Source organism: Tupaia chinensis, unplaced genomic scaffold, assembly GCF_000334495.1.
Source record: "Tupaia chinensis unplaced genomic scaffold, TupChi_1.0 Scaffold000146_1, whole genome shotgun sequence".
Lineage (NCBI taxonomy): Eukaryota > Metazoa > Chordata > Mammalia > Scandentia > Tupaiidae > Tupaia > Tupaia belangeri.
This window is the reverse complement of record NW_006159616.1, coordinates 323283-347259: the sequence shown is the minus strand read 5'-3', so window position 1 is coordinate 347259 and position 23977 is coordinate 323283. Positions and strand designations below refer to the sequence as shown.

Sequence of the window (23977 nt, the reverse complement as noted above, 5' to 3'; positions counted from 1 at the left end):
CTCTTTCCCTCTCACAATCCATTGCCCAACAGCAGACAGAAGGACCTTTCAAAAATTCACAGTGGATCAAGTCACTCCTGCTTCTGACTTTGGGCATGAAGTCAGCTTCTCACCATGGCCTTCCTTCTGCTGTGTGTGCAGCCCCGGCCCTCCTCTGACCTGCTCTCACGCTCCCCCCGCGTTCACCAGCTCCTCCCACCCCACCCATCGCTGCCATGCCTGTGCACTGCCTGGTCCCTCCTGGAATGCTCTGCCTCCAGGGAGTCCTCCCCTGCCCACCTCAGCCAAGGCAGGCTGTCCCTTCCCTGTCACTCTCTAGCGTCACCTGACTTCCTTCCTCCCCAGCACTTACTCAAGTCTATAATTAACTTGTTTATAAACACTGTCTGCCTCCAGCTCCAGATGACAGGTTCCGGAGGACAGGGACCCTACCACTGTACACCCCTGTATTCCTGCACCCATAAATGTGCTCGAGGGGTGCACCTGATACATCCTTGCTGGATGAGTAAGTGCATGAACACATGACGAATTGAGGGAGGCGGCCGTAAAGAGGAAAAAGGCTCACCCAGGGGGTCCAGACACACCGGAACTGGGGGTGGGCGGCAGATCTTCTTTGGAAGGTCAGTGGCTCCAGTAGCTGAGCCAGTAGCTGTCCCCTCCTACAGCTGGGAGGGTGCCTCATGGACCTCATGGACCTGTGCCTGGCACACAGCCTCTTCGTCTCACCCAGGGGAACCTGCCAGGGCTGGGCCGCAGAGCGCGGTTTTGAAGGAGGCGACATAACCAACCACAGGGCAACAGCTGTCCTTTTTGGAACGCCTGCGCTGAGGTGCCATAGTTACTAAGCGCAGGCTCTGGAGCCCGGCTCTCAGGTTCGAGGCCTGATTTCACCACTTGGTCGCTGTATGGCCTTGGGTGAGTCCCTTAGCCTCTAGGTGCCTCAGTTTATTCACGTGTAAAATGAGAATGATAACACCCACCTTAGGGGCCAGTGGCCAGTGTGGTGGTTAAGGAGCTGGACTCCCCCATGGCTGACTGCAGTTCCAGTCCCAGACCTGGTGGCTTGCTTCCTCACTTTCTTTCTCTCTCTCTCTTTCTCGCTCATGGGCATGCAGGCCCTGTAGCAAATTAAATGAAAATAATGATAATAATAAATAAAATAAAATTATTCTTAAAAAAATGAAATGATAAAAAAAGCCCATTTTATCAAATTGTGGGAAGAATTAAAACACTTAAGAGAATTTCAGTGACAAAACAGTAGGCAATTTACATATGGGTTGCTGGAAAAGTCATGATGTATTTTTGCATATAAAAACAGAAAAATATGCCATGACTTTCTGGCAAGCCCCCTAGATAACCATGTTTCACGAGTATTATTACTAGGCGTTATGCATTTATTGAGCATGTGTATGATTTGGGAATAGCGCTAGACATTTAATTACCTCATTGGAGCTTCTCAGTGACCTTCAGAGGGAGGGCCATAATTACACCCACTTTACAGATCAGTAGACAGAGGCTCAGAGAGCTAGACTGACTTCTCCAGGGTTATCCACTTAATTACCCAATGGCAGGGTCATACCCAACCCCAGGTCTGCCTGCCTTCCACATTCTTTTCAACACACCTCCGGGGTCTCCACGAGTTTTCCAGAGTCCTTTCACTGGAGCAGGCTAGGCCGCCTGGAGCACTTGCCCCCGCCTTCCTGGCAGGGCACGCCCAGCCCTGGTCTCTCCTGCTTGGCAGGGAGCCTGCTGGTTGGCTGGAATTTGTGTCAGGGTGGCATCTCAGGCAGCCACGCTCATTTTGCTTTCAATGCACACGACTGGGGACTGCGCCAAATCGTAGTGAGGGCATCATCGGCGGGGGTGGAGCTGGGAAGCTGAGTTTATCAACAGCTTCTTTCTGCTCCCCGGATGTGCCCGCCCAGCCCTTAGAAAACCCTCTGCCCAGGTCTGAGCAGAGCACCTGGAGACCAGTCCACTGCTCCTGCGCGCCACCTCGAGGCCGCCTCGGTTACTGCACTGCCGAGTGTGCCGTAACTGCTTCGCGAGCGTCAAAGCATGCGGACCGGCTGGGTTAGGGACAACTGATAAAGCGCCGCTTTCTTCTCTGTCACCACGGTGCCCTCCGAGGTCTGTTTCCTAGTGGTCCAGCTACAGGTCCCAGAACATCGCGCTCACTCACCGCCACACTTTTGCATGGGCTGCCCTTCCTGCCTGTCTACAAACTCCATTGCCTTTCAATCCTCAGCTCATCCACAATACTTCAATACTCTCTTCCCCCGGCTCCTTGCTTTGCAAGTGATGCCGAGGCAGTCTCCCCTCACTCCCGTTGTCGTATCTCTATCCCCTTCTGAAGGCAAGCGCTTCAGTGCCATGACACAGAAATCCTCAGTTTCCATCCTTGCTGGCTGCGGAGGTTGCAAATGGCTGGGCGATGGATGTGTTTTGTCTGTCCTAGTGTGTCTTACAAAAAGATGACTCTGTGGCTGATATTTACTTATTTATTCACTCATTCTAAGAGAGATTTTTGCTATAGGGCACGTGCGCTTGATGGAGAGACAGAAAACGAGAAGTCACTCCCTCCTCCAAGGAGGATGGCCACACTGCAATCCCTCCTCCATTCTCCTGTTGGGATCTTGGGTGCGCACGCACACACGCCCAGCATGAGTTTTAAGCCGCTGAGTCCAGGACTCGAACTGCGGTCGGCCATGTGGGAGTCCAGCAACATAGCCACTATGTCACCTGCTGGCCCCTGTGGCTGATATTTACCACTGGGAGTGTCGTATACAATTGTAGGTGTCTAGTTATGCTGAAGGAATTGGAAGACGGCACGGGGTTTAATACAGGAGCAATCCGCAGGGGCTGGCCCCGCCCTCGGACAAGCGCGTCTGTTCTCGTCTGCCGTGGTCTCCATTTACCCAGCGTGGGCACGTGACCTTGACCCTGCCAGAGGCCACGTTTGCAAGGACACGCGCAACAGATGTGCTTGCCGAGCGAATGGATGGATGAAAGCGAAACACGAAACAGAAGGGTAGAGTTCAGGAAACAGTCTGGTTGAAGGTATAGTTATACGACTTGCTTGTGGGGCCAGCAGGTAGCATAGAGGTCAAGGTGCTGGACTCCCACATGGCTGACCACAGTTCGAGTCCCAGATCAGTGGCTTGAAAATCACACCAGACACATATGCATGCGTGCCCAAAATCCCGGGAAGAAAATAGAGACAACAGAAGGGTAGAGTTCAGGAAACAGTCTGGTTGAAGGTATAGTTATACGACTTGCTTGTGGGGCCAGCAGGTAGCATAGAGGTCAAGGTGCTGGACTCCCACATGGCTGACCACAGTTCGAGTCCCAGATCAGTGGCTTGAAAATCACACCAGACACATATGCATGCGTGCCCAAAATCCCGGGAAGGAAATAGAGACGGGATTGTGCGGTGGCCATGCCCCCTGGCGGGCGATTTAACTTTCCCTCTCACCGTCTGCTCTCTGCCAAGTGCACACGTCTTATGGCAAATACCTTAAAAATAATAATAAATAAAAAGACTTGCTGTATCCCTGAGGGTGGCCCACCCCCATACTGAACGAGCAGGAAATGGCACCACTGCTGGAAGGACAAACATATTCTGTTTGGCCGACCTTCAGAAAAGAATCCCTTATGGGAGGGAGCCAGGAGGCTCCAAGGCCATGAAGGCAAAGCCAGGAGGAGTCTGGAGGTACAGACCCTCACAGAAATGTCAAATGCTTTCACCACCAGGCAAACCCAGGGCTGGGCTAGTGCTCAGGACTTCGTCCTGGGATAGCCGGCCGGCCTTCACACTTCGGGACACCTGGGCTCCTGCCTGCTAACTGCCAGCCGTGTCCCCCCACTTCCAGCTCCTGCCCCAGCCCGCCAGATGACCAAACGAACCCTGTTGAGAACCACTGAACTAGAACCAGGATGAAGCTGGAGCCCCCATTCCCAGGCCTTACCACAGCAGACATTGCTAATGGACTGCAGAACTCTTCTCGTAGCAGACAGGACACAGCCTGAGGCTGTCTTCAACCAGCACTCCAGAGAGCCTCCACTGGAGTTGTGCAGCCCATCAACACCCCAGGCTGGTACGCCAGGCTAAAATAACCGTGCGGCTCTCACACACACCCTCCTAGAAGCCAACACCCTTACCGTCTGCCTGGTCATCCCAGTCCAATGTGACCTCTTATCCACTTACTCTGACCCACCTCTAGGCCACTTCCTGGCCTGCCCTGTTCTCCCCAGTCCTCTTCTCTTGCTCTGACTGCTTTTTCACCTGAACCACCACTCACGTTCACTCCTTTGTCCACAGAATCCATCGTGACCACACGCAGGTTCGTGGTTTCAGTTACACTAATGACTTGGCATTTTTATTTGCAGCACAGACTTTCTTTTTGAATTCCAGCCTCGTGTAACCCAAGCGCTTATCCGACCTCTGCCCGGATGGCTCACACAGCTCAATGCAGCACTTCCAGACCTGAACTCTCGCTCTCGCGCCCACGTCTGACTTACGCGGCTGCCCCATCCCGCAGGTGGCAACTCCATCCTTGCAGACGTTCAAGCGAAGGTCTTGGAATCCTCCTCGATGCCCCACATCCAATCTGTCAGGAATTCCTGGAGCTCCCCCTTCAGAATATATTCTAAATCCTTCGCTTCTCCCCACCTTCACTGCTGGCCCCTGAGCCGTGTCACCGTCACGTCTTACCTAAGTGATGGCTTCAGTCTCCTGGCCGGTGTCTGCCTCTGCCCCCGCCTCTACCTTCTTCCTGGCCCTGCAGCCAGAGGGACCCTGAGAAACTCAGTGGAGCCGTCCCTGTGCTTAGTGCTCCCCGTCACTACTGTTATTATTATTATTATCATTATGTAGACATTGTTTTTTTTTTTTGAGAGGTTTTTGCTGTAGGGCGCGTGCGCTTGCCAGAAAGACAGAGAGAGACAGAGAGCCAGAAAGCGAGAAATCACCCCCCAGGGGGGATGGCCACGACACAATCCCTTCTCCTCCATTCTCCTCTCGGGATCTTGGGCACACACGCACACGCGCCCAGCGTGAGTTTAAGTCACTGGGTCCGGGACTCGAACTGTGGTCGACTACATGGGAGTCCAGCGCCATAGCCATTATGCCAACTGCTGGTCCCAATTTAAAAGGTTTTTTTTTTTTTTTTTTTTAACCTTAGGGCGGATGTCCTAGCCAGAGAGACAGTGAGAGGGGAAATGAGAAATCGCCCCACTCGGGAGGATGGCCATGCCACAGTCTCTTCTCCCCCAGTCTCCTCCTGGGATTTTGGGCACACACGCACAGGCTCTGCATGATTTTCAAGCCGCCGGGTCTGGGACTTGAACAGTAGTGGGCCATGCGAGAGTCCAGCGCCTTAACCACTACACCACCTGCTGGTCCTACCCTGTTTGTGAAGGACCCCTAAATGATTCCTCCAGCCCGCCCCCTCACTTAATCTGCTCCAGCCACCTCACTCCTTGGCTCTGCCAGGCACACTCCCACCTCAAGGTCCTCACGTGAAGTGACCCCAGTATCTGCACGGCGAACCCCCTTACCTCTTTCAAGCTTTTGCTCAAAGGTCACGTCCTCAAGGAAGGCTTTCTGAAACGCTGGTCCCCAGCGCCCTCACTCTCCTCTGCTGCCTTCCACAGCACGCGCCACCTCCTAAACCAGTGTGTGATCAGGCACCGCCTGTCTGCCCGGAAGGAGAGGCCCCGACAGCACGGGCTTGTTTCTTTAGCTCTTTTCTCTCTCCGTCTGTTCCCTCCCCTTCTCCTCCTTCCCTCCCTCCTTTCCTTTCTTTTTCTTTTTCTTTCTTTCTTTTTTTTTTTTTAGGTTTTTGCCATAGGGTATATGTGTTCACTGGAGAGAGACAGAGAGAGGAAAAGTGAGAAATCACCCTTCTCCTCCATTCTCCTCCTGGGATTTTGGGCACGCACATGTGCCCAGTATGATTTTCAAGCCACTGAGTCTGGGACTCGAGCCGTGGTTGCCATGTAAAACCCAGCGTCTAACCCACCACGCCACCTGCTGCCCTCCTTCCTTCTTAATTGCCAGAGAGAAACAGAGAGAGAAGGCCAAAGCACCCCCTTGGTGGGGCGTGGTCATGCAATCCCTCCTCCTCCACCTATCCACACTGTCTGGATTGGGGGCACACACGCACACGTGCCCAGTATGTTTGTCAAGCTGCTGAGGCCAGGATTCACATCACGTTGGCTGTGTGGGATTCGGCTTTCTCACCCACCGGCTACGGAGCTGGCCCTCTTCGGCTCATTTCTGTATCCCTGACACCTAGGGCAGCTCCTGGCACACAGTAGGTCAATAACCTGGCGAGTGGATCATTTGATGACTGATGCTGCTCTCCCATAGACACCCTGACCAGTTCCGCCTAAATCCGAAGGGCCTACTCCAGCACGAGCTTTCAAGAGCCGGCCCTGCCTGAGTCCAGCTTGACCACGAGAACGAATGTTTCCCAGTGATGGAGCCGCGGCAGCTGGCCCACCCCGTGAAGGAGGCCCGTCTCCGACCGGGGCCTGCTCAGCCTGAGGTGTGGGTCCCAGCACTCGGCTCCTTGCCCCTGCAGGCCTCCCTAACGCGCAGAGGATGGCGCCGACTTAGCTGGTGACAGACAATCTGTGGCTTCCTTTACCTTTCCACCGGTGGCCTTTTGGGAGAGGAGGTGGCAGAAGACTTGGAGTCCACAGAGTCCCTCCTGGAAGAAAAGGGATCGGAGATGAGACTCTCGTAGGCTAGCATCAGCACTGATCCCCGAGAGAAGCTGCAGAGAAGGCATCCCAGAGCGAGGCTTGCTGGGGGAAGATAAGCAGGCCGCCTGGATGCAGCTGCCCAGGAGAGGGCGCTCCAGGCAATGGCAGCTGGTCACCCTCACTCACCCTCCACCAAACACAGCAACGTGAGGGAGGGAACCAGCAGCTGCCAGAGGTGCCATGCACGTGTGCAGTTACCGATGAGTGACAACCGCTCAGCAGGCCCCTGCCCTCCCTGCTGCCAGGCAAGTCCCAGCTGGCCAGGGTGTGCAGAGGTGGGATTCCTGGGATTAGCTATCAACGTGTCATCTGGAGCCAGAGAAACCGAGAGGTCAGCTTCGCCTCCCCTGCAGCCCCCTTAAAGGAGGCGAGGAGAAGTACATGGCCCTTAGAAGAGCTGGCTTAAAGTGGCAAACGAAAAGGTAGGGACAAAGTTCGATGTATGCCGTGCCTAAAGTCATGCAAGAAAAACTAGTGCTTAGGAGGAGAAGAAGACGGAAAGAAAATGCACCCAAAGGCGAACCCACTGTTACATTAGGGTGATGGGATTAGAGGTGGAAATGTGTTTGCACTTTCGCGTTTCCAGCTATATTCATTTATGATATATTATCTAGTTCCTCCTACCCCCTGTATCAGACAGAGGACAGAGAGCGGGAAAAGGAGACTGACAGGCATTTTCAACCGGATCAGGCCACGTGACCCTCCTGCCCCAGCCTCCCAATCAGCTAGAAGTACAGGTGTGTGCCACCCTGCCTGTGTGCTCGGTTCGGCTTGGCAGCTGATCCAGGCCTCCCAAGCAGTGGCCCTACCTGGATGCCACTAGCTGGGTCTGTAGTTTCTCCCTTAATTCGTTTTGTTTTGTTTTGTTTTGAGAGGTTTTTGTTATAGGGTGAGTGCACTTGCCAGAAAGACAGAGAGAGACAGAGAGACAGACAGTGAGAAATCACCCCCCCCCAGGGGGGGTGGACACACCACAATTCCTTCTCCTCCATTCTCCTTTCGGGATCTTGGGCACACACGCATATGTGCCTGATGTGAATTTAAGCCGCTGGGTCCGGAACTCGAACTACAGTCGACTACATGGGAGTCCAGCAACATAACCATTATGCTAACTGCTGGTTCCCCCCTTAAATTAGTTTTATAAAAGTAATCAATTTGTAAATTGTAACTGCCACTTCCCATCTCATTCGTCCTATTCCTGTTTTTTTTTTAAATTTTTTTAATTTTTATTTTTTAAGAATTATTTTATTTATTTAGTTTAATTTTTTTAAAGCAATTTCTGACCAGTCTCTTTAATGACAATTGCTTTAAATTTTTTTTTTTCACTATAGGGCGCGTGTGCTCGCCAGACAGACAGAGAGAGACAGAGAGACAGAAAGCGAGAAATCACCCCCCAGGGGGGATGGTCACAGCGCAATCCTTTCTCCTCCATTCTCCTCTAGGGATCTTGGGCACGCACGCACATGCGCCCGGCATGAGTTCTAAGCCACCGGGTCCAGGACGTGAACAACAGTCGACTACATGGGAATCCAGCAACACAGCCATTACGCTAACTGCTGGTTCCCTATTTAGTTTAATTTTACCAGAGAGGAAGAGAGAGAAGGAAAGTGAGAAAGCAAGCTGCCAGATCCAGGACTCGAACTGTGGTCAGCCATGTGGAAGTCCAGCGCCCTTAACCTCCACGCCACTTGCTGGCCCCATCCCATTCCTTTTTTGTTGTTTTTGCTATAAGGTACGTGAGCTCACCGGAGAGAGACAGAGTGGGAGGGAGTGAGAAATCACCCCCCCAGGGAGATAGCCACACCACAATCCCTTCTCTTCCATTCTCCTTTCAGGATTTCGGTCATGCAAGCACATGTACCGGCATGACTTTTAAGCAGTAAGGTGCGGAACTCGAACTGCGAAGTTGACTGTGTGGGATTCAGCCACCTCAACCTCCATGCCACCGTAGCATGCGTCCCTTCTAACACACTGTACCATTTACAGACTTTCCTATATATGATCTGGCCTCCTCCGCCTCGCGACATTCCATTGGAGCAGACTGGGTGGGGTTGGTCACTGTGGTGGACAGCGCCGGTGCTGAGCCCATTCTCCCTTGGACACTGGCTCTCCCAGCACCTGGGACCCAGGGCTTCCTCCTGCAAGCTCCCCTGGACCTCTGCCTGAGGGAACTTTCCATGTCAGCCAGGCAGGCTGGAAGTGCTGGGGGCTAATGACCCCAAGAGCAGACCTCAGTCAGATATCAGCGCTCAGCCGGAATTGGTGGAGACATCCTCCAGACTTCTAGCCCTCACGTGGGTCACCTCGAGGTGTGCCCTCCACTGCTGCCCAGGGTGGGAGCCCGGGCTTCCCCCAGCAGCTAGCAGCTCCCCGTCACACTCGAGGTAGGCCTTCTTCCTCCCCTGTTCTCCCTCCCTCAGTCCGCTATCTGCATGGCCTGAGTCACTCCCCAAACAAACCACTTGCACTTGAATCCATGGGCCAGGGTCTATGTCTGGAAAAGCCAATTTAATATAGTCATTGACTGGGACCAGCAGATGGCATAATGGCTACGTCACTGGACTCTCATGTAGGTGACTGCAGTTCGAGTCCCTGATCCGGTGGCTTAAACTGACACCGGGCACATGTGCGTCAGATCCCGAGAGAAGAGTGAAGGAGAAGGGATTGTGGTGTGGCCATCTCCCCAGGGGATGATTTCTCGCTTTCTGTTTCTCTGTCTTTCTGGTAAGTGCTCGTGCCCTATAGCAAAACCTCTCCCCCCTCAAAAAAAAAAAATATGTGTGTATATATGCACACATATAGTCATTGACTTATCCCAAGCACGTAGAACAGTGCCTGCCCAGAGAAGGCCCTCTCTCTAAATGCGTGGCCGAAAGCTATGAAGTCAAACAGGACAGAAATACACAGAGGTAGAAAAGGGAACGTCCCCGGAATTGGCAGCTGTCGTTTGCCTTGTCTCCCAGATTGTCTTCTACACACGTACAAACATACGTAGCGTCTTTCGTTCTGTAAAAACACGTAACCCCAGCGCTGCTCGTGGCCAAGTCACGCTCCTGAGCAGTGGCTCCGTGACTTGTCAAAGGGAGAGGAAAGGGCCCACACCTTGGGCCGGCTGAGTAGAAGACATTAGCTGATTCACGCCCGTAGAGCAGTTCCAGTACAAAGGAGCCCTCCATGCCCATCACCCTGGGCACCTGGTCTCCAGCTTGCTCAGATCCTCTCGTTCCCAGATGCAATGTCTCTGTGTGGATCTCCAGCTCTGACCTCATGCTCCAGGGGTCTGAGAGACAGAGCCTCAGGGCTCACCCTGCTTACCCTGCAGGCCAGACACACCCAGCTCCGACCTGTGCCCAGCATAAACACGGGGGAGGCAGCGAGACGGAGGGGGAAGAGAGACCCTCCGTCACATACCCCCTCACCCCCACCAGGCCCTGGGGGTTCCCCTGTGGAGGGTCCTTCCCAGGTACCCCTCGGGGTGGACAGGTACCGGCAGGAGTGAGAGAGAGTGAAGACACGACATCTCCACCCAGACGCCCACCACCTGGCCCTGACCCCCCACGTTTGTTTTCAGTACGAATCAGAACTATTCTGCATTTACTGCAAATGACAGTTATGAAGCTGTTCAGGAACATACACGCAATTCTTGGAGTACAACAGGAAGAGAGAAAGGAGACACGATAGTTTGTACATATTTACTGGAAAAAGAAGCTTATAATAAGGGGAAAAATTAAACCTCTCAGTTCTGTCACTCAGAAGTGATCACTATTACCATTGTGGTGAAGAGCCTTTCAGTCTTTTTTGCTCCGCATATACATAAACGTCAGTTACTTCGTTTTATAGAAATGGGCATAATAAATACACTGTATTGTACAAGCCTCTCTTAGACCTTAGTAAATACCCCCCCATGTCATTGAATAGCCTTCCACCCTGTGCTTCTCCATGGGGACCTTAACAGCACTCCGAGTTTACTTAGTAGCTCCGCCGAGGGTTGGACTCTCCCGTGTGCTGTGGAATATTTAGCAGCCCTGCTGCCAGTTAGGATGGGTCTTCAAAAATGTCATAGAAAGTGTTTGTTATGGGGCTGGCCCCGTGGCCTAGTGGGCGAGGAAGCTGGATCCCTCATGGCCGACTGCGGTTTAAATCCCGGCCCTGGCAGCTTAAATAACACACCCCTGCACATGCGTGCACGCCCCAAATTCCAACGGGTTGGAGGAATGGAGGAGAGATTGTGGTGTGCTCACTCGGCTTGGGGGTTTCTCTCTTGCCCTCTTTCTTTTCTCCCTCTGATAATATTTTCTCTAATGTGCATTATGAAATGACTGCATGTATTTAAAAAAAAAATTTGCACCAACATAGTTTTTTTTATTTATTTTTATTTATTTATTCATTTTTAGGTTTTTGCCATAGGGTACCTGAGCCTGCCAAAGAGAGACAGAGGGGGAAAAGGAAGAAATCACTCCCTGAAGGGAGATGGCCACACCACAGTCCCTTCACCTCTTGGGATTTGGGGCATACACATGCACCAGGGTGACTTTCAAGCCACTGGGCCCAGGACTTGAACCGTGGTTGACCATGTAGGAATCCAGCACCATAACTACCATGCCACCTGTTGGCCCCTCAAACAGCTCTAGTTTAATTCTATTTTCCACAAACTTTTGAAGTCCCCTCCCCTTTTCTTTTTGCTATAGAGCATGTGCGCTTGATGGAGAGAGGTGAGGGACGGGTGGGGAGAAGTGAGAAATCACCCTCAGGGGGTGGCCATGCAGCAATCCCTTCTCTATTCTTTTGGGCACCCGCACATCCACACCTGGCATGTGGTGCAGGACTTGAACCGTACAGTTGGCCGTGTGGAACCTAGCCCCTTAACCTCCATACCACCCGCTGGCCCCTGTACTACTGTTTTTTTTTTGGAGAGGTTTTTGCTATAGGGTGCATGCGCTCGCCAGAAAGAGACAGAGAGATGAAAAGCAAGAAATCACCCCCCAGGAGGGGTGGCCACACCGCAATCCTTTCTCCTCCATTCTCCTCTCGGGATCGTGGGCACATATGCACACGCGCCCGGCGTGAGTTTAAGCCACCGGGTCTGGGACTCGAACCGCAGTCAAATGCATAGGAGTCCAGCGACATAGCCATTACACTAACTGCTGTTCCCGACTTTTTTTATTCTTCAGAGACAGCATCTTACTATGTTGCCTGGACCTTTAACTCAGAGTCCTCCTGCCGCAGGCTCTTGACTAGCTGGGTTCACTCACTGTTCCCAGCTTAGTTCGTTCATTCTTTCTTTCTTTTCTTTTCTTTCTTTTTTTTTTTGTTGTTTGTTTTTTAGATTATTTTCCCCCATAGGGTACATGTGCTTGCCGGGAAGAGACAGGGAGAGAGACAAAGTGAGAAATCATCACCCAGGGGGATGGCCACACCGCAATCCCTTCTCTCCACGCTCCTCTTGGGATTTTGGGCGTGCACACACTCGCATCCAGCATGTTCTTCAAGTTGTCAGGTTGAGACTCAAACTGTGGTCCTGTGAGACCCAGTGCCTTAACCATCTTGCCACCTGTTGGCCTCAGTTCTTTCTTTTACAGTCAGATAGAGTAGGGTGGTGGAGATACATTTCCCTCCTGGTTGAGAATTACTCCTCTTTGTTTTGTGCTAGAGGGCGTGTGTGTACCAGAGAGAGACAGAGAGAGAGAGACAGGGAGAGGAGAAAGCCCCTCTGCGGGAATGGCCATGCTGCGATCCCTTCTCCACGCACACACACACACACCTGGAGTGCCTCTAAAACTACCGGGTCTGAGACTCAAACTGCAGTCAGCTATGTGGGGTCTGCCAGGCCACAGAGCCGGGCCTGAAAATCACACCTCTTACGGCCCAGTTTTCTTTTCTCTTCTTTTTTTTGGGAGAGTTTTTGCTATAGGGCATGTGTGCTCGTTGGCAAGACAGACAGAAAGTGAGATATCACGCTTCCCCTGTGGGGGGAATGGCCACGCTGTAATCCCTTCTGCATTCTCCTCTCAGGATTTTGGGCGTGCACGTACATGTGCCCGGCGTGTTTTAAGCTGTCAGTCCAAGACTCGAACTGCAGTTGACCAAGTGGGAGTCCAGCAATGTAACCATTACGCCATCTGCTGGTCCCACAGCCTAATTTTCTAAAGTGTTTTCCCAAAACATTCGTTTTATACAGCCATAATCAACATTCATTATCAAAGTGTTCAGAGATCAACAGTGTTTCACAAACACCATCACAGGACACTCAAGCTCTGTGCTCTAGTATGGTTATTCTCCTGAGATGAATCCCATTAGTGAATTTCCTGGGCCAAAAGGCATACACTGATACATTAAAAAGGTTGATGTATTGGGGCCAGCAGGTGGCGTGGTGGTTAAAGATACTGGACTCTCACATGGCTGACCACAGTTCAATTCCTGGACCTGGCAGTTTGCTTTCTCATTTTCTCTCATTCTTTGGTAAGTGCAAGTACCTTACAGCAAATTTTAAAAATAACAATAAATAAAATTAAATAACTCTGAAAAAAAGTCGATGTGTCACAGATGGTGGGTGTCTTCAGTATCATCTGGTACCGTTCTCTAATCTACTAGATGGACAGATGTGGACTCCAAGCTACGTGGTCTCGTCACACCGAGAACAGGCAGGGCTTATTTACGCATGCTCCATGTAGACTTAGCCATCTCCCGTGACGGCGTAGGCATTTGGGCCCCCTCTGAGACTCACGCAATTTGGGAACACCCTGAGTAGCGTGGGCACCAGGGAGCAGGCAGAGTCGAGACAAATCGGTCTGTTCCTCTCTGCAGATGTGTGGAGGCCGGGGAGACAGATCTGAAGCCCACCGTGTCACACAGAAGCTGTGTAGCTTGGGGCCAGTTCCTCCTCCCTGACCTTCAGCTTCCTCATCACTAAGTGGAAGTGTTGAGTAAAGAGTTATTAAAACACTTCTGGGGCCAGTGGTGGTATGGTGCTTAAGGCACTGGACTCCTATGTGGCCGACTGCAGTTCGAGTACTGGACGGGGTGGCTTGAAAATCACACTGGGTGCGTGTGCGTGTGCCCAAAATCCCAGGAAGAGAAAGGAGGAGAAGGGAGTGCAGAGTGGACATCCCCCGGAGGGGTGATTTCTCACCTTCCCTCTTGCTGTCCGGCTCTCTCTCTCTCTCTCTCTCTCTCTCTGGTGAGTGTACACACTCTATGGCAAAAACCTAAAAGAAACAAAGACAAAACGCTGAATTGTGGACAAGTCTCCTAGCCACATTTGCCCTGGAGGCCTGATGAAGACGGGGTGGCAGCTGAGTCCTAGGGTGAGTGAGCAGAGTCGCGTCCACACAGGAAAGGCGAGGATGAACGACCCCGTTAGTGGGAGTTGCACACTCGGGCAGCCCTGCGCGTGGGGAATCTTGGAGGTGGGCATTCCCTGCCCTTGCTCTCGGACGCTTTGTCTACGGGAACGGCCTCACTGCCAGGGGTTCCCACCATTGCGGTCTCGTTTCCCCACACCTGGACTGTCCCCTGGGTGGACCGGTGCATGGCCTCCTATGAGAACTCTCTGATGAGAAACGGCCGAGGCTGCCCGGCTGGTACTCGCTGCCTGTCCTGACCTCCCAGGAGAAGCCGGCGCCGTCTCGGCCTGTTTGGGTTCTGTGGGTTGAACTGTCTGGCTGAGCCAGAGAAGACCCCGAGGGGCACCGTGGGAGCCAACGACAGCGTCTACTCCCGGCACCGCGAGGCTCTGTTGAAATGGCGTAAATGCCACTGCTGGCAGAGGACGCGGTAGGGGCGGCCCCCTTCCCACCATCTCCCCTGAAGTACCTGCTCTTGGGCTCTTTTCCTGGCTTTTTCCTGGGTGGAGAAAGACCAGCTTCTGGCTTCCAATCTGGGCGGTCAAGCCCTTTGTCCTTCTTTGCTCTGTCTCTTTCTTCTCCTTTTTCTCCTTTGGGGGGTCCAGGGGAGTCTGAAAACAAAAGTGCGGCACTTCCCTCAACTCTGCACAACCAGCGTACTTTGGGGAGAAAGGGCAGGGACTGAGACAGCCCCCCTGCACCCCCAGCACACACCCAAATAGACATTTACACACAGATGCATACAGGACATGCACATGCGTGTGAACGCACGCTCTCACACGGGCACATAAACGCATCGGCGCACGCACACCTACGCACGTATTCGTACGACTGTGTATAAGGACGCACTGTACATACAAACACGAGCACACGGACAGGAACATCCACAGGCACGTGTATGCGACCACACCTCTAACGTCTCTGCTCGGCATACACAAACACGGGCACTCCCACCAGCCCCCTCCACATCCAGAAGCCATCTGTCGACACACACACGCTGAGTGTCTGCTGCGAGCGGGCACTGTCCCCTCCCGGTGCGAGAGGAAACACAGGACTCAGGCCGGCCTGGCCCACTCACCCAGCAGCCGCTTCCAGTTTTTGATGAGGACTTTGGCCAAGGACACCACCTCCTTGTCTGAGCAGTGCTTGCGGACCCCGTTAACAGCAACGCCAATCCTGGTGGTCTGCAAAGCAAGAGGCAGGGCTGGGCCTAGTGTGCAGGGCTGGCCCGGCAACCCCGGAGTCCTATCCCTGACCCGTGACTGAGGTAACAGCTCCCATGCTGTGACCGAGGCTCTGCCCTCTGCCCTGCACGAGGCCCGGGGCCCAAGGCTCATACACAGCACGATGGGTAACTCTGGCCTTGGCGAAAAGCCGCAGTGAGGCGGGGTGGCGGTTGTGGGGCTTGGCTCATGGTCAGGACCCTTCCCCATCCCAGCCCCCCAGGGTCGCTGAGCTCAAGTTTTAACTTCGGCACAGCTCTGGCTACTCACTCCTGGGTTCGGGCTAATTTTCAGGGGATTCTGGTCAAGGTTGGGAGCTGTGGCAATACAGAAAGGGTTAAAACGGGGTGACTTCTCTCTGGATTGCCGGTCTGTTGGACCCTACAGGCCTAGGGCCCAGGACTTGGAGCATTTCAGTATTCCAGGAAAGCAAACCAGTCTTTCTCCCAGACCCAGAGGACCCTGTCCCCCAAGGGTACCCTGTCCCCCAAGGATGCCTCAGTGTCTCCCTCGGTCCCCACCCTAGGGGTCTGCACCTCAAGATCCCCTTCCCAGGCATTCCTAGGAAGTCCCTCCCAGACCCCTACTCTTGAAGGTCTTCTGACCAGACTTTTGCCCCCCAAAGGCCTCCCCGGGTGCTGCCCCGCTGCCCCCCACCCACCTGCAGTAGCTGGATGGACATCCGACAGCTGTTCAGCTTCTTCAGAAGGTCGAGGGCCCCTTCCTGTGGGAGGCCACAGGGTGAGACCTGAGGCCCAGGCCCTGCCCTGGCCTCTCCCTGATGCTGTGGGGCTCGGTGGGAGGGCGGGGGAGGAGGTGGAAGGAAGGACAGTCGGTGGGCAAGGAGAGGACGCCATCTCAGACCAGCTCCCTAACCTCGTCTCCCGCCAGCCTGCTGGTTCCAACCCCTGGCCAGACCCTGCAGCCTGACCTCCGGCCTGCCTCTGCTGTGCCCGCTGCCAGGCAGGTCCTCCCCGCCCATCTCTCCCTCCAGTGTGAGTTACTCTCCAGCTCATGGCTTGTGCATCCGTGGCCTCCTTCTCACTCCCCTGCAGTAAGCTTTGCATTGTGAGGGCCTGGGGCGTTTTAAATAGAGTTCAGGGCCAGCAAGTGGTGTGGAGGTCAAGGTGGCTGGATCCCACATGGCCGACTGTGAGGTTCAAGTCCCGAACCTGGCAGCTTGAAAAACATACCAGGAACGTATGCGTACGTGCCCAAATTCCCAAGAGGAGAACGGAAGGGATGGGATTGTGGCGTGGCCATTGCACCTGGGGGAGTGAATCTCACTTGGGTTTCTCTCTCTGCCCAGTAAATGCACACACTCGCTAGTTAAAAAAAAAAAAAAAAAAAGACAATTTTACTGAGATGAATTGACATATATAAACCACGTCTTGCAGTATACAGTTTGTTGAGTTCTGGCATAGGTATATGCTCATGAAACCATCACCACAATCAAGATGAGAACACTGGGACCAGCAGCTGGCGTAATGGCTATGTCACTGGACTCTCATATAGTTGACCATGGTTCGAGTCCCAGACCCGGTGGCTTAAATTCATGCTGGGTGCATGTGTGTGCGTGCCCAAGATCCCGAGAGGAGAATGGAGAAGGGATGGTGGTGTGGCCATCCTGGGGCTTGCTTGCTTTCTCTCTGTCTCTCTCTGTCTTTCTGGTGAGTGCATGCGCCCTATAGCAAAAACCTCTCCAAAAAAAAAACAAAAACAAAAAAACGGTGAGAACACAGCCAACCTCCCCTCCCGAGTTACCGTGGCTCCTTGGCAACCCTTCCCCCTCTCCCACCCAGCAAGCCATGACTCTGTTTTCTGTCACTACAAGATGATCTTGTATTGTTTTAAAATAATTATTTAATTTAATTTATAATTATTTTTTAAATTTGACCAGAGAGACAAAGAGGAAAAGTGAGAAAGCAAGTTGCCAGGTTCAGGACTCAAACCATGGTCAGCCACCTGTTGGCCCAACCCTGTATTTCTCTCTTTCTTTCTTTTTTTAGAGATTTTTGCTCTAGGGCACATACACTCACCGGAGAGACAAAGAGACCGAGAGACAGAAAGTGAGAAATCAACCCCAGGGGGATGGTCATGCCACAATCCCTCCTCCTCCAGTCTCCTCTCAGGATTCCAGGTATGCACGCACGTGTACTCAGTGTGAGTTTCAAGCTGCTGGGTCTGGGAATCGAACCCTAGTCGACTACATGGGAGTCCAGCAATGTTACCATTATGCCATCTGCTGTTGCCTAACCTTGTGTTTTAAAGGATTTTTTATTTTATTTTATTTAGTTTTAATTGCTAGAGGGCGTGTGCGTACTTGCTAGAGACAGAGACAGAGAAAGGGGAGGGAGAACGCACCCCCTAGTGGGGCATGGTCACACTGCAATCCCTTCTCCATTTCTCCATCCTGTTGGCATTTTGGACACATGCACACTTGCACCTGTTCTGTTTCCCATAGCACAGGGGCTGGGATTTGAGCCCTATGGTAGGCCACGTGGGATCTGGCTCTGTGCTCGCACTTCACTGCTCTCGAGGCTGGCCCATTAAGAACTCTAAGTAAGAGCACGCCATGGTCTCTGACTCCTTTCACTTAGCGGGATTCTCCGATTTGCCCTGCTGCCTCCTGCTCACCATCCCTGATTGCTGAGTGGCTTCCATTGTGCACAGATACCACAAATGGCTCATCCATTCGCCTGTTGATGGGACTTGGGGTAGTTTCAAATTTGGAGCTGCTACAAATAAAACTTCTAGAAACACTGAAGTCTTGGTGTGGACAAACACCTTCGTCTCTCTTGGTAAAGAGCACTGTTTTCATCTCTGAGACTGAGACCTCAGGGTTCAGAATCAAGTCCAGTGCTCTGTGTGATGAAAAGGCAGAAGGAGGGGCAGCCTGGGGGTTAGAAAGGAGGTCTTCTTCCCGGCCCTGCACACCCCCCGCCCACTCCCCCCACCCCTTCCTAGAAGCCAGTCCTGCCCTCTGTTCAGAGGTCAGTTCCCTGGGCAGCACCAGCTGAGCGCGTCCTGTCCCTTCCCTCTGTCCCACTGCCGGTGTTTCCAGCCGCCACCTCTGCCCTGCCAGGACTTGGGCCGTGTCCCAAGGACTGCACTTGGTCAGTCCTCGGCTTCCCTCAGAACTTGGGTTCCCAGGCTGTTTTCAGACGTGCGACCTGCAAGTGTGTGTGCGTGTAAACTTGTGGGTGTGCAACTCTGCGTGTAGCATTACTTTAAGGCTTAGTATGTGCTGGGCACTCTCCTCATTCTTTTTCCCCAGAGAGGGCCTCGCTGTTGCAGTCCTTCCACCTCTGCCTCCCAGCTGGGACTCCAAGCTGTGCAACCACACCCAGCTTTTTTTTTTTTTTCTTTCTTTCCATTTTGGCTATAGGGCATGTGTGCTCACCGGAGAGAGACAAAGAGAATGAGAAAAAGTGGGAAATCACCCCCCAAGGAGGCTGGCCATGCCTCAATCCATTCTCCTCCATTTCCTTCTTGGTACGTGGGCATGCACATACACAGGCCCAGCGTGTTGTCCAGGCCACTGGGTCCCGAGCTCAAACCTCCAGTTGGCCATGTGGGATCCAGCCACCTTAACCTCCATGCCACCTGCTGGCCCCCAGTGCAGCTCTTCTTTTAGAGAGCCTCGCTGAGTTACCCAAGCCAGCCTCAAACTCCTGACCCTCCTGCCTCAGTCTCCCCGAGTTGCCGGGGTCACAGGCACCCACCACCATGCCTGCCTTCAGGGATCAAACCCTGCCCTCCCAGCCTACGGAGCACAGCACCTTACAGCACGTGCCACCATGGCTGGGGTGGGCCTCTTCTAAGTATTTTCCCTGCAAGATCTCATTTAACTCTCACGACAACCTACGGTCCTGTTCACTATCCCCCTTTAACAGCATTATCACCTCATCTCACAGAAAAGGAGTCCAAGGTCACATGCTCTGTAAGGAGCTGGGCTGGGATTCAAACTCGGGCTCTGGGCCCCAGACACTGTATGAATGTGTGGCAGACATAGGCCCAGTCACTATAGGAACTGCGTGGGTAAGTCTGGTGGGGTACTGCGGGTAAGTCCGGTGGGGTACTGTGGGTAAGTACTGTGGGTAAGTCCACTAGGGTACTGCAGGTAAGTTCGGTGGGGTACTGTGGGTAAGTCCGGTGGGGTACTGTGGGTAAGTACTGTGGGTAAGTCCACTAGGATACTGCGGGTAAGTCCGGTGGGGTACTGTGGGTAAGTCCGGTGGGGTACTGTGGGTAAGTACTGTGGGTAAGTCCACTAGGGTACTGCGGGTGAGTCCGGTGGGGTACTGCGGGTGAGTCCGGTGGGGTACTGCGGGAAGTCCGGTGGTGTATGGGTCGGTGCTGAACAACCCAACCTGAGGAGGAAAGGACCTGAGCTGCAGTTTCTGTGAGATTTGGATTTCAAGCTGTCAACACATTATCTCTGAGCTGAAGGTCCCGGGAGAGACGTGCAGTGCCCTCTAGCATACAGATTCCACCGCAGGGACGCAACAGAGCCAGCTCGCTCTAGGCCGCAGGCGACAGGAAAAAGCAGGACCATACTTAGGAAGAGATCGTTTCGGGCTCTTTATTACTTTAAAAAAAAAAAAAAAAAAAAAAAGATTTCTTGGGGCCAGCAGGTAGTGTGGTAAATAAGGTAAAAATCTCTTTTTTTAAAAAAATGGCTGTTTTGTGACCAGCAGTTAGCGTAATGGCTATGTCGCTGGATTCCCACGTAGTCGACCGCGGTTCGCGTCCTGGACCCGGTGGGTTAAAACTCACGCCGTGTGCGTGTGCGCCCAAGATCCCAAGAGGAGAAGGGATTGCGGCATGGCCATCCCCCCTGGGGGGTGATTTCTCGCTTTCTGTCTCTCTGTCTCTGTCTGTCTGGCGAGTGCACGCTCCCTATAGCAAAAATCTCTAAAAAAAAAAAAAAAAAAAAAAAAAGGCTGTTTTACAAACAGCTTGCAAAATTCCTGAAAATGTAACCATTGGTGTGAAGTCCACTCCAGCTCACTAGGAGGTGTTTGCTTCTGTCTGTCACAGCTGTGTAACGGCTCAGGTTAGAGGGTAGCCTTGAGCCTGTATTGTAGTTGGGTTCACAAGGCCGTGTGCAGGTGTCACTGGGTGCATCTCTGTGTCTGAGCCGTGTGTGGAGCTGTGACCGTGTAGCTCAAGGCATGACTGAGTTCACTTGTCTTTGCGGGAGATGCCTGTGTTGCTAGACTGAATGCATGAACGTGGCCGTCTGCTGTCTGTGGCTGTGCGTGTCTGAGTGTGCTGTGCGTGCACATGCATGTGGTTGCCTGTCTTTGACTATGACGGACAGTGTGTGAGACACTGTGTTGGGGTCAGTACCCACGCTTCTGTGCAGGTAGGTTTGCGGGTGCTTGTTTAGCTGCTGTGCGTGCCTGTGTGTGTTGCTACGTCTGTTGATGTGTAATTACGTGTATGTGTGGCGGTGACTGCTGGTGCTTGGCTTTACGTTTCGAGCTGTTTCAGTTGGTGCTTGCTCGTAGCATCTGCCAAAGCCCTGAGTTGCAGGGACTTCAGCGATTGGCAATAAACCTCGGCTGGAGCTGCAACGTGGAGAATCCGTCTCGTTACAGGAAGTGTGTCCTCCGCCTAACCACCACTGGGCGGGCCCGCTTTCGCTCCCGGAGCAAGCCCCACCCTTCTGGCCAGATGCCCAGCGCTTTGTGCCCACCCAGATGCTGCCAAGAGTCCAGGCGCAGACGTGGCTGTAAACAGACTGCAGGCTGCAGGCACCCCGGGGCCAGCTTGAGCCTTTCCCGGAGACGGCACTGGTCACTTCCACAGGGACCCCTACCCACGGAGCACTGTTTCCTCTTCCCATTTCACAGAGGAGACCGAGGCACACAGAGAAAGTAGGGGTGAGAGGGAGAGCAGGACAGGCCCTTCCTCGTCTATCAGTGCTCCACCCCACCCTCTGCCTTTCTCCAGGTCTCTCCGCTTCTCCACCCTACCCCACCCCTCTCACCCAGAGACCCAGAATTTTTCTTTCTTTTTTTTCTTCTTTTTTTTTAAATTTTTGCTATAGGGTGAATGCACTTTCCAGGGAGACGGGGAGTAAGAAAGCACCCCCTGGGAGGACGGCCACATTGCAGTCCCTCCTTCCTCACTTTCCTCTCAGGGTTTTGGGCATGCACACACACGCGATGTGTTTTTCTATTCTTTTTTTGAAAGAAAAAGATTTTTCTATAGGGCATGTGTGCTTGCCAGAGAGACAGAGAAGACAGAAAGGGAGAAATCACCCCCTAGGGGAGATGGCCACACCGCAATCCCTTCTCCTTCATTCTCCTCTCAGGATTTTGGGCATGCACGCACACCACCCAGCATGAGTTTTTGTTTTTTAATTTAATTATTTGTTTACTTGATTTCATTTGTTATTATTATTATTATTTTATTTGACCTGAGAGAAGAGAGAGAAAGCAAACTGCCAGGTCTAGGACTCGAACCATGGTCAGCCATGTGGTAATCCAGCACCTTTAACCACCACACCACCTGCTGGCCCCTGGCATGAGTTTTAAGTCGCTGAGTCCGGGACTCGAACCGTGTCTGACTACACAGGAGTCCAGCGACTTAATCATTATGCCATCTCCTCATCTCTCTCTCTCTCTCTTTTTAAAAGATGGTTTTTGCTGTAGGGTGTGTGCACTTGCTGAAGACACAGAAAGAGAAAGTGAGAAATCACCCCTCAGGGGGAATGGCCATGCTGCAATCCCTTCTCCTCCATTCTCTTGGGATTTGGGGCACCCATGCACATGTGCCTGGCCTGAGTTTCAGGCCACTGGTCTGGGTCTCGAACCATGGTTGGCCATGTGGGAGTCCAGCACCATAACCATCATGCTGGCCCCCCAGTAAATGTTTCAAGTCACTGGGTCTGGAACTCGCCCCTGTAGTCACTGTGTGGGATCCAGTTGCCCCAACCATCATGCCACTGGCTGGCCCTCTTTTCTTTTTCTAATTGTCAGAGGGAGCATGTGCTTGCCAGTGAGAGACAGAGAGACAGAGAAAGAGAAGGAGAAGGAGAAAGAAAGGGAGGAGGCACATGCCATTGGGGCATAGTCACACTGCAATCCTATCTCCATTTCTCCACCCTGTCAGGGTCTGCGGCACACATGCACACGTGCCAGGTACATTTGTCAAGCCTCTGGGACTGGGATTTGAACCACGTAGTGGGCCATGTGGGATCTGGGTCTCTCAGTCACTGGGCCACAGGCTGGCCCCAGAATTTCTTTTTCTAAATAACTTTCTTTCACTCTCTTTCTTCCTTGGGAGACAAAGAGACGGAGAGAAAGACAAGCACTCTCAGCAGGGTCTCGTGCTGAGCTCTTCCTCCCCAGCACTCCAGCCCGCGTAGCAGCATGTGTTGGTAGGGACAACTGACCCAGATCCCCCAGAGCACTGGGTACAACTGAGCCACCTCAGTGGGCCTCGCACTGTCCTTCCTGGTCCAAGCCTGGGGTCAGGAAGAGGCTGGGCTGGGGTAACCTGCTGATGGGAAAGGGAACCTGACTCAGGATACCTGATGGATTCCGCCCCCTCAGCTGGGGAAGCACGCCCTACGACTTGGGGCTCTGTTTTGCTGAGGATTTCGGAGGAGCCTGGGGGTGGGTGGAGCTGGGAGGGTCAGGGTGAGAAGCTCCTGGCACTCTGCAGGTTTCCACTGAACTTTTCCTCTGCATTTCACCTGGCTGTGCTGAAGCAAGTCTCATCCGCTAGCACTTGGTAAGCATGCGACCTCACATGCAGTCCATGTAAGGCTCCTCAGCCTTCACCACTGCCTGGGCTGGAACATACACCCTCACAGATGAAGCCTGAGGCTCTGGTCTTCCTATGGACTCCAGTTCAGTGTTGCCCAGTCCCTTCTGAGGGCTCCCAGACACTCCACGGTCCACTGATCCCTCCCTCTACCTTCAGCCACTCCTCCAGGCTGAAAATCTTCCCTGAGGGTTCCTCCCTTTCCCGACCCCCTAGGGTAACAGAATGTACTGGAAATGCAGGTGTTGCTGCCGCACGTGGCAATGAGTGGTGGGAAAAAGAGGACCTTGGGACGGTGCAAGCTGTGGGGCTCTCTGCACACCTTTCCAGGGTAGGCCAGGCTTTAGGGGACCCAAGGCCAAGTTTGCTCTGGGTGACTGGCAGTCGCCAGCCCGAGGCAAAGATCGCAGGGAGGATCAAACATTAACTTCCAGTCCACCTGAGCTCTGCTCCTGGACTGGGAGCCCGGGACCCTCGGTAGAGAACTGCGAGCTGATATCCCGGCGACCTGGCCTGCCTCCGCTCTCCCAGAGCCTCTCCACTCCACACCCCTGCTTCAGGGCCTCTAGCCGGCCCCCTCCCCCCTCCCGAAGGCCCAGGCACCTGTTCGCCCCAGTCTGCCCCGGGCCCCACCCAGCCGCCAAGGAAAGAGAAAGTTACAAAGGACCAAAGGACGGGGAAACGCGGCTCAACTCACGCCCCTATCCACCACCACCGTTTAAAATTTTGCTGGGGGGCACGTCTGCTCACCAGGGAGAGAGAAAGGGAGAGAACGTGAGAAGTCACCTCCTAGGGGGACTGGCTACGCTGCACTCTTCTCCATTCTCCTCTTGGGATTTTGGGCACGCATGCACACGT

The 23977-nt window shown here is 53.2% G+C and overlaps 1 protein-coding gene across 3 annotated transcripts in view; it reads right to left on the bottom strand.

Annotated features, from left to right (window-relative positions):
• The window catches only part of TCEA3 (transcription elongation factor A3), a 58405-nt gene that overhangs the window by 33112 nt on the left and 1316 nt on the right, over nt 1–23977 (bottom strand). For 2 of the 3 annotated variants that reach the window (XM_014586523.2, XM_006145151.3), the window contains exons 2-5: nt 15999–16061; nt 15193–15298; nt 14584–14725; nt 6654–6716 (exon numbers count right to left, since the gene is read on the bottom strand). In XM_014586523.2, coding sequence (XP_014442009.1) covers nt 6654–6716; nt 14584–14725; nt 15193–15298; nt 15999–16061 — 374 coding nt within the window. The remainder of the gene's footprint in view (nt 1–6653; nt 6717–14583; nt 14726–15192; nt 15299–15998; nt 16062–23977) is intronic. The other variant, XM_006145152.3, reaches the window with a different exon arrangement.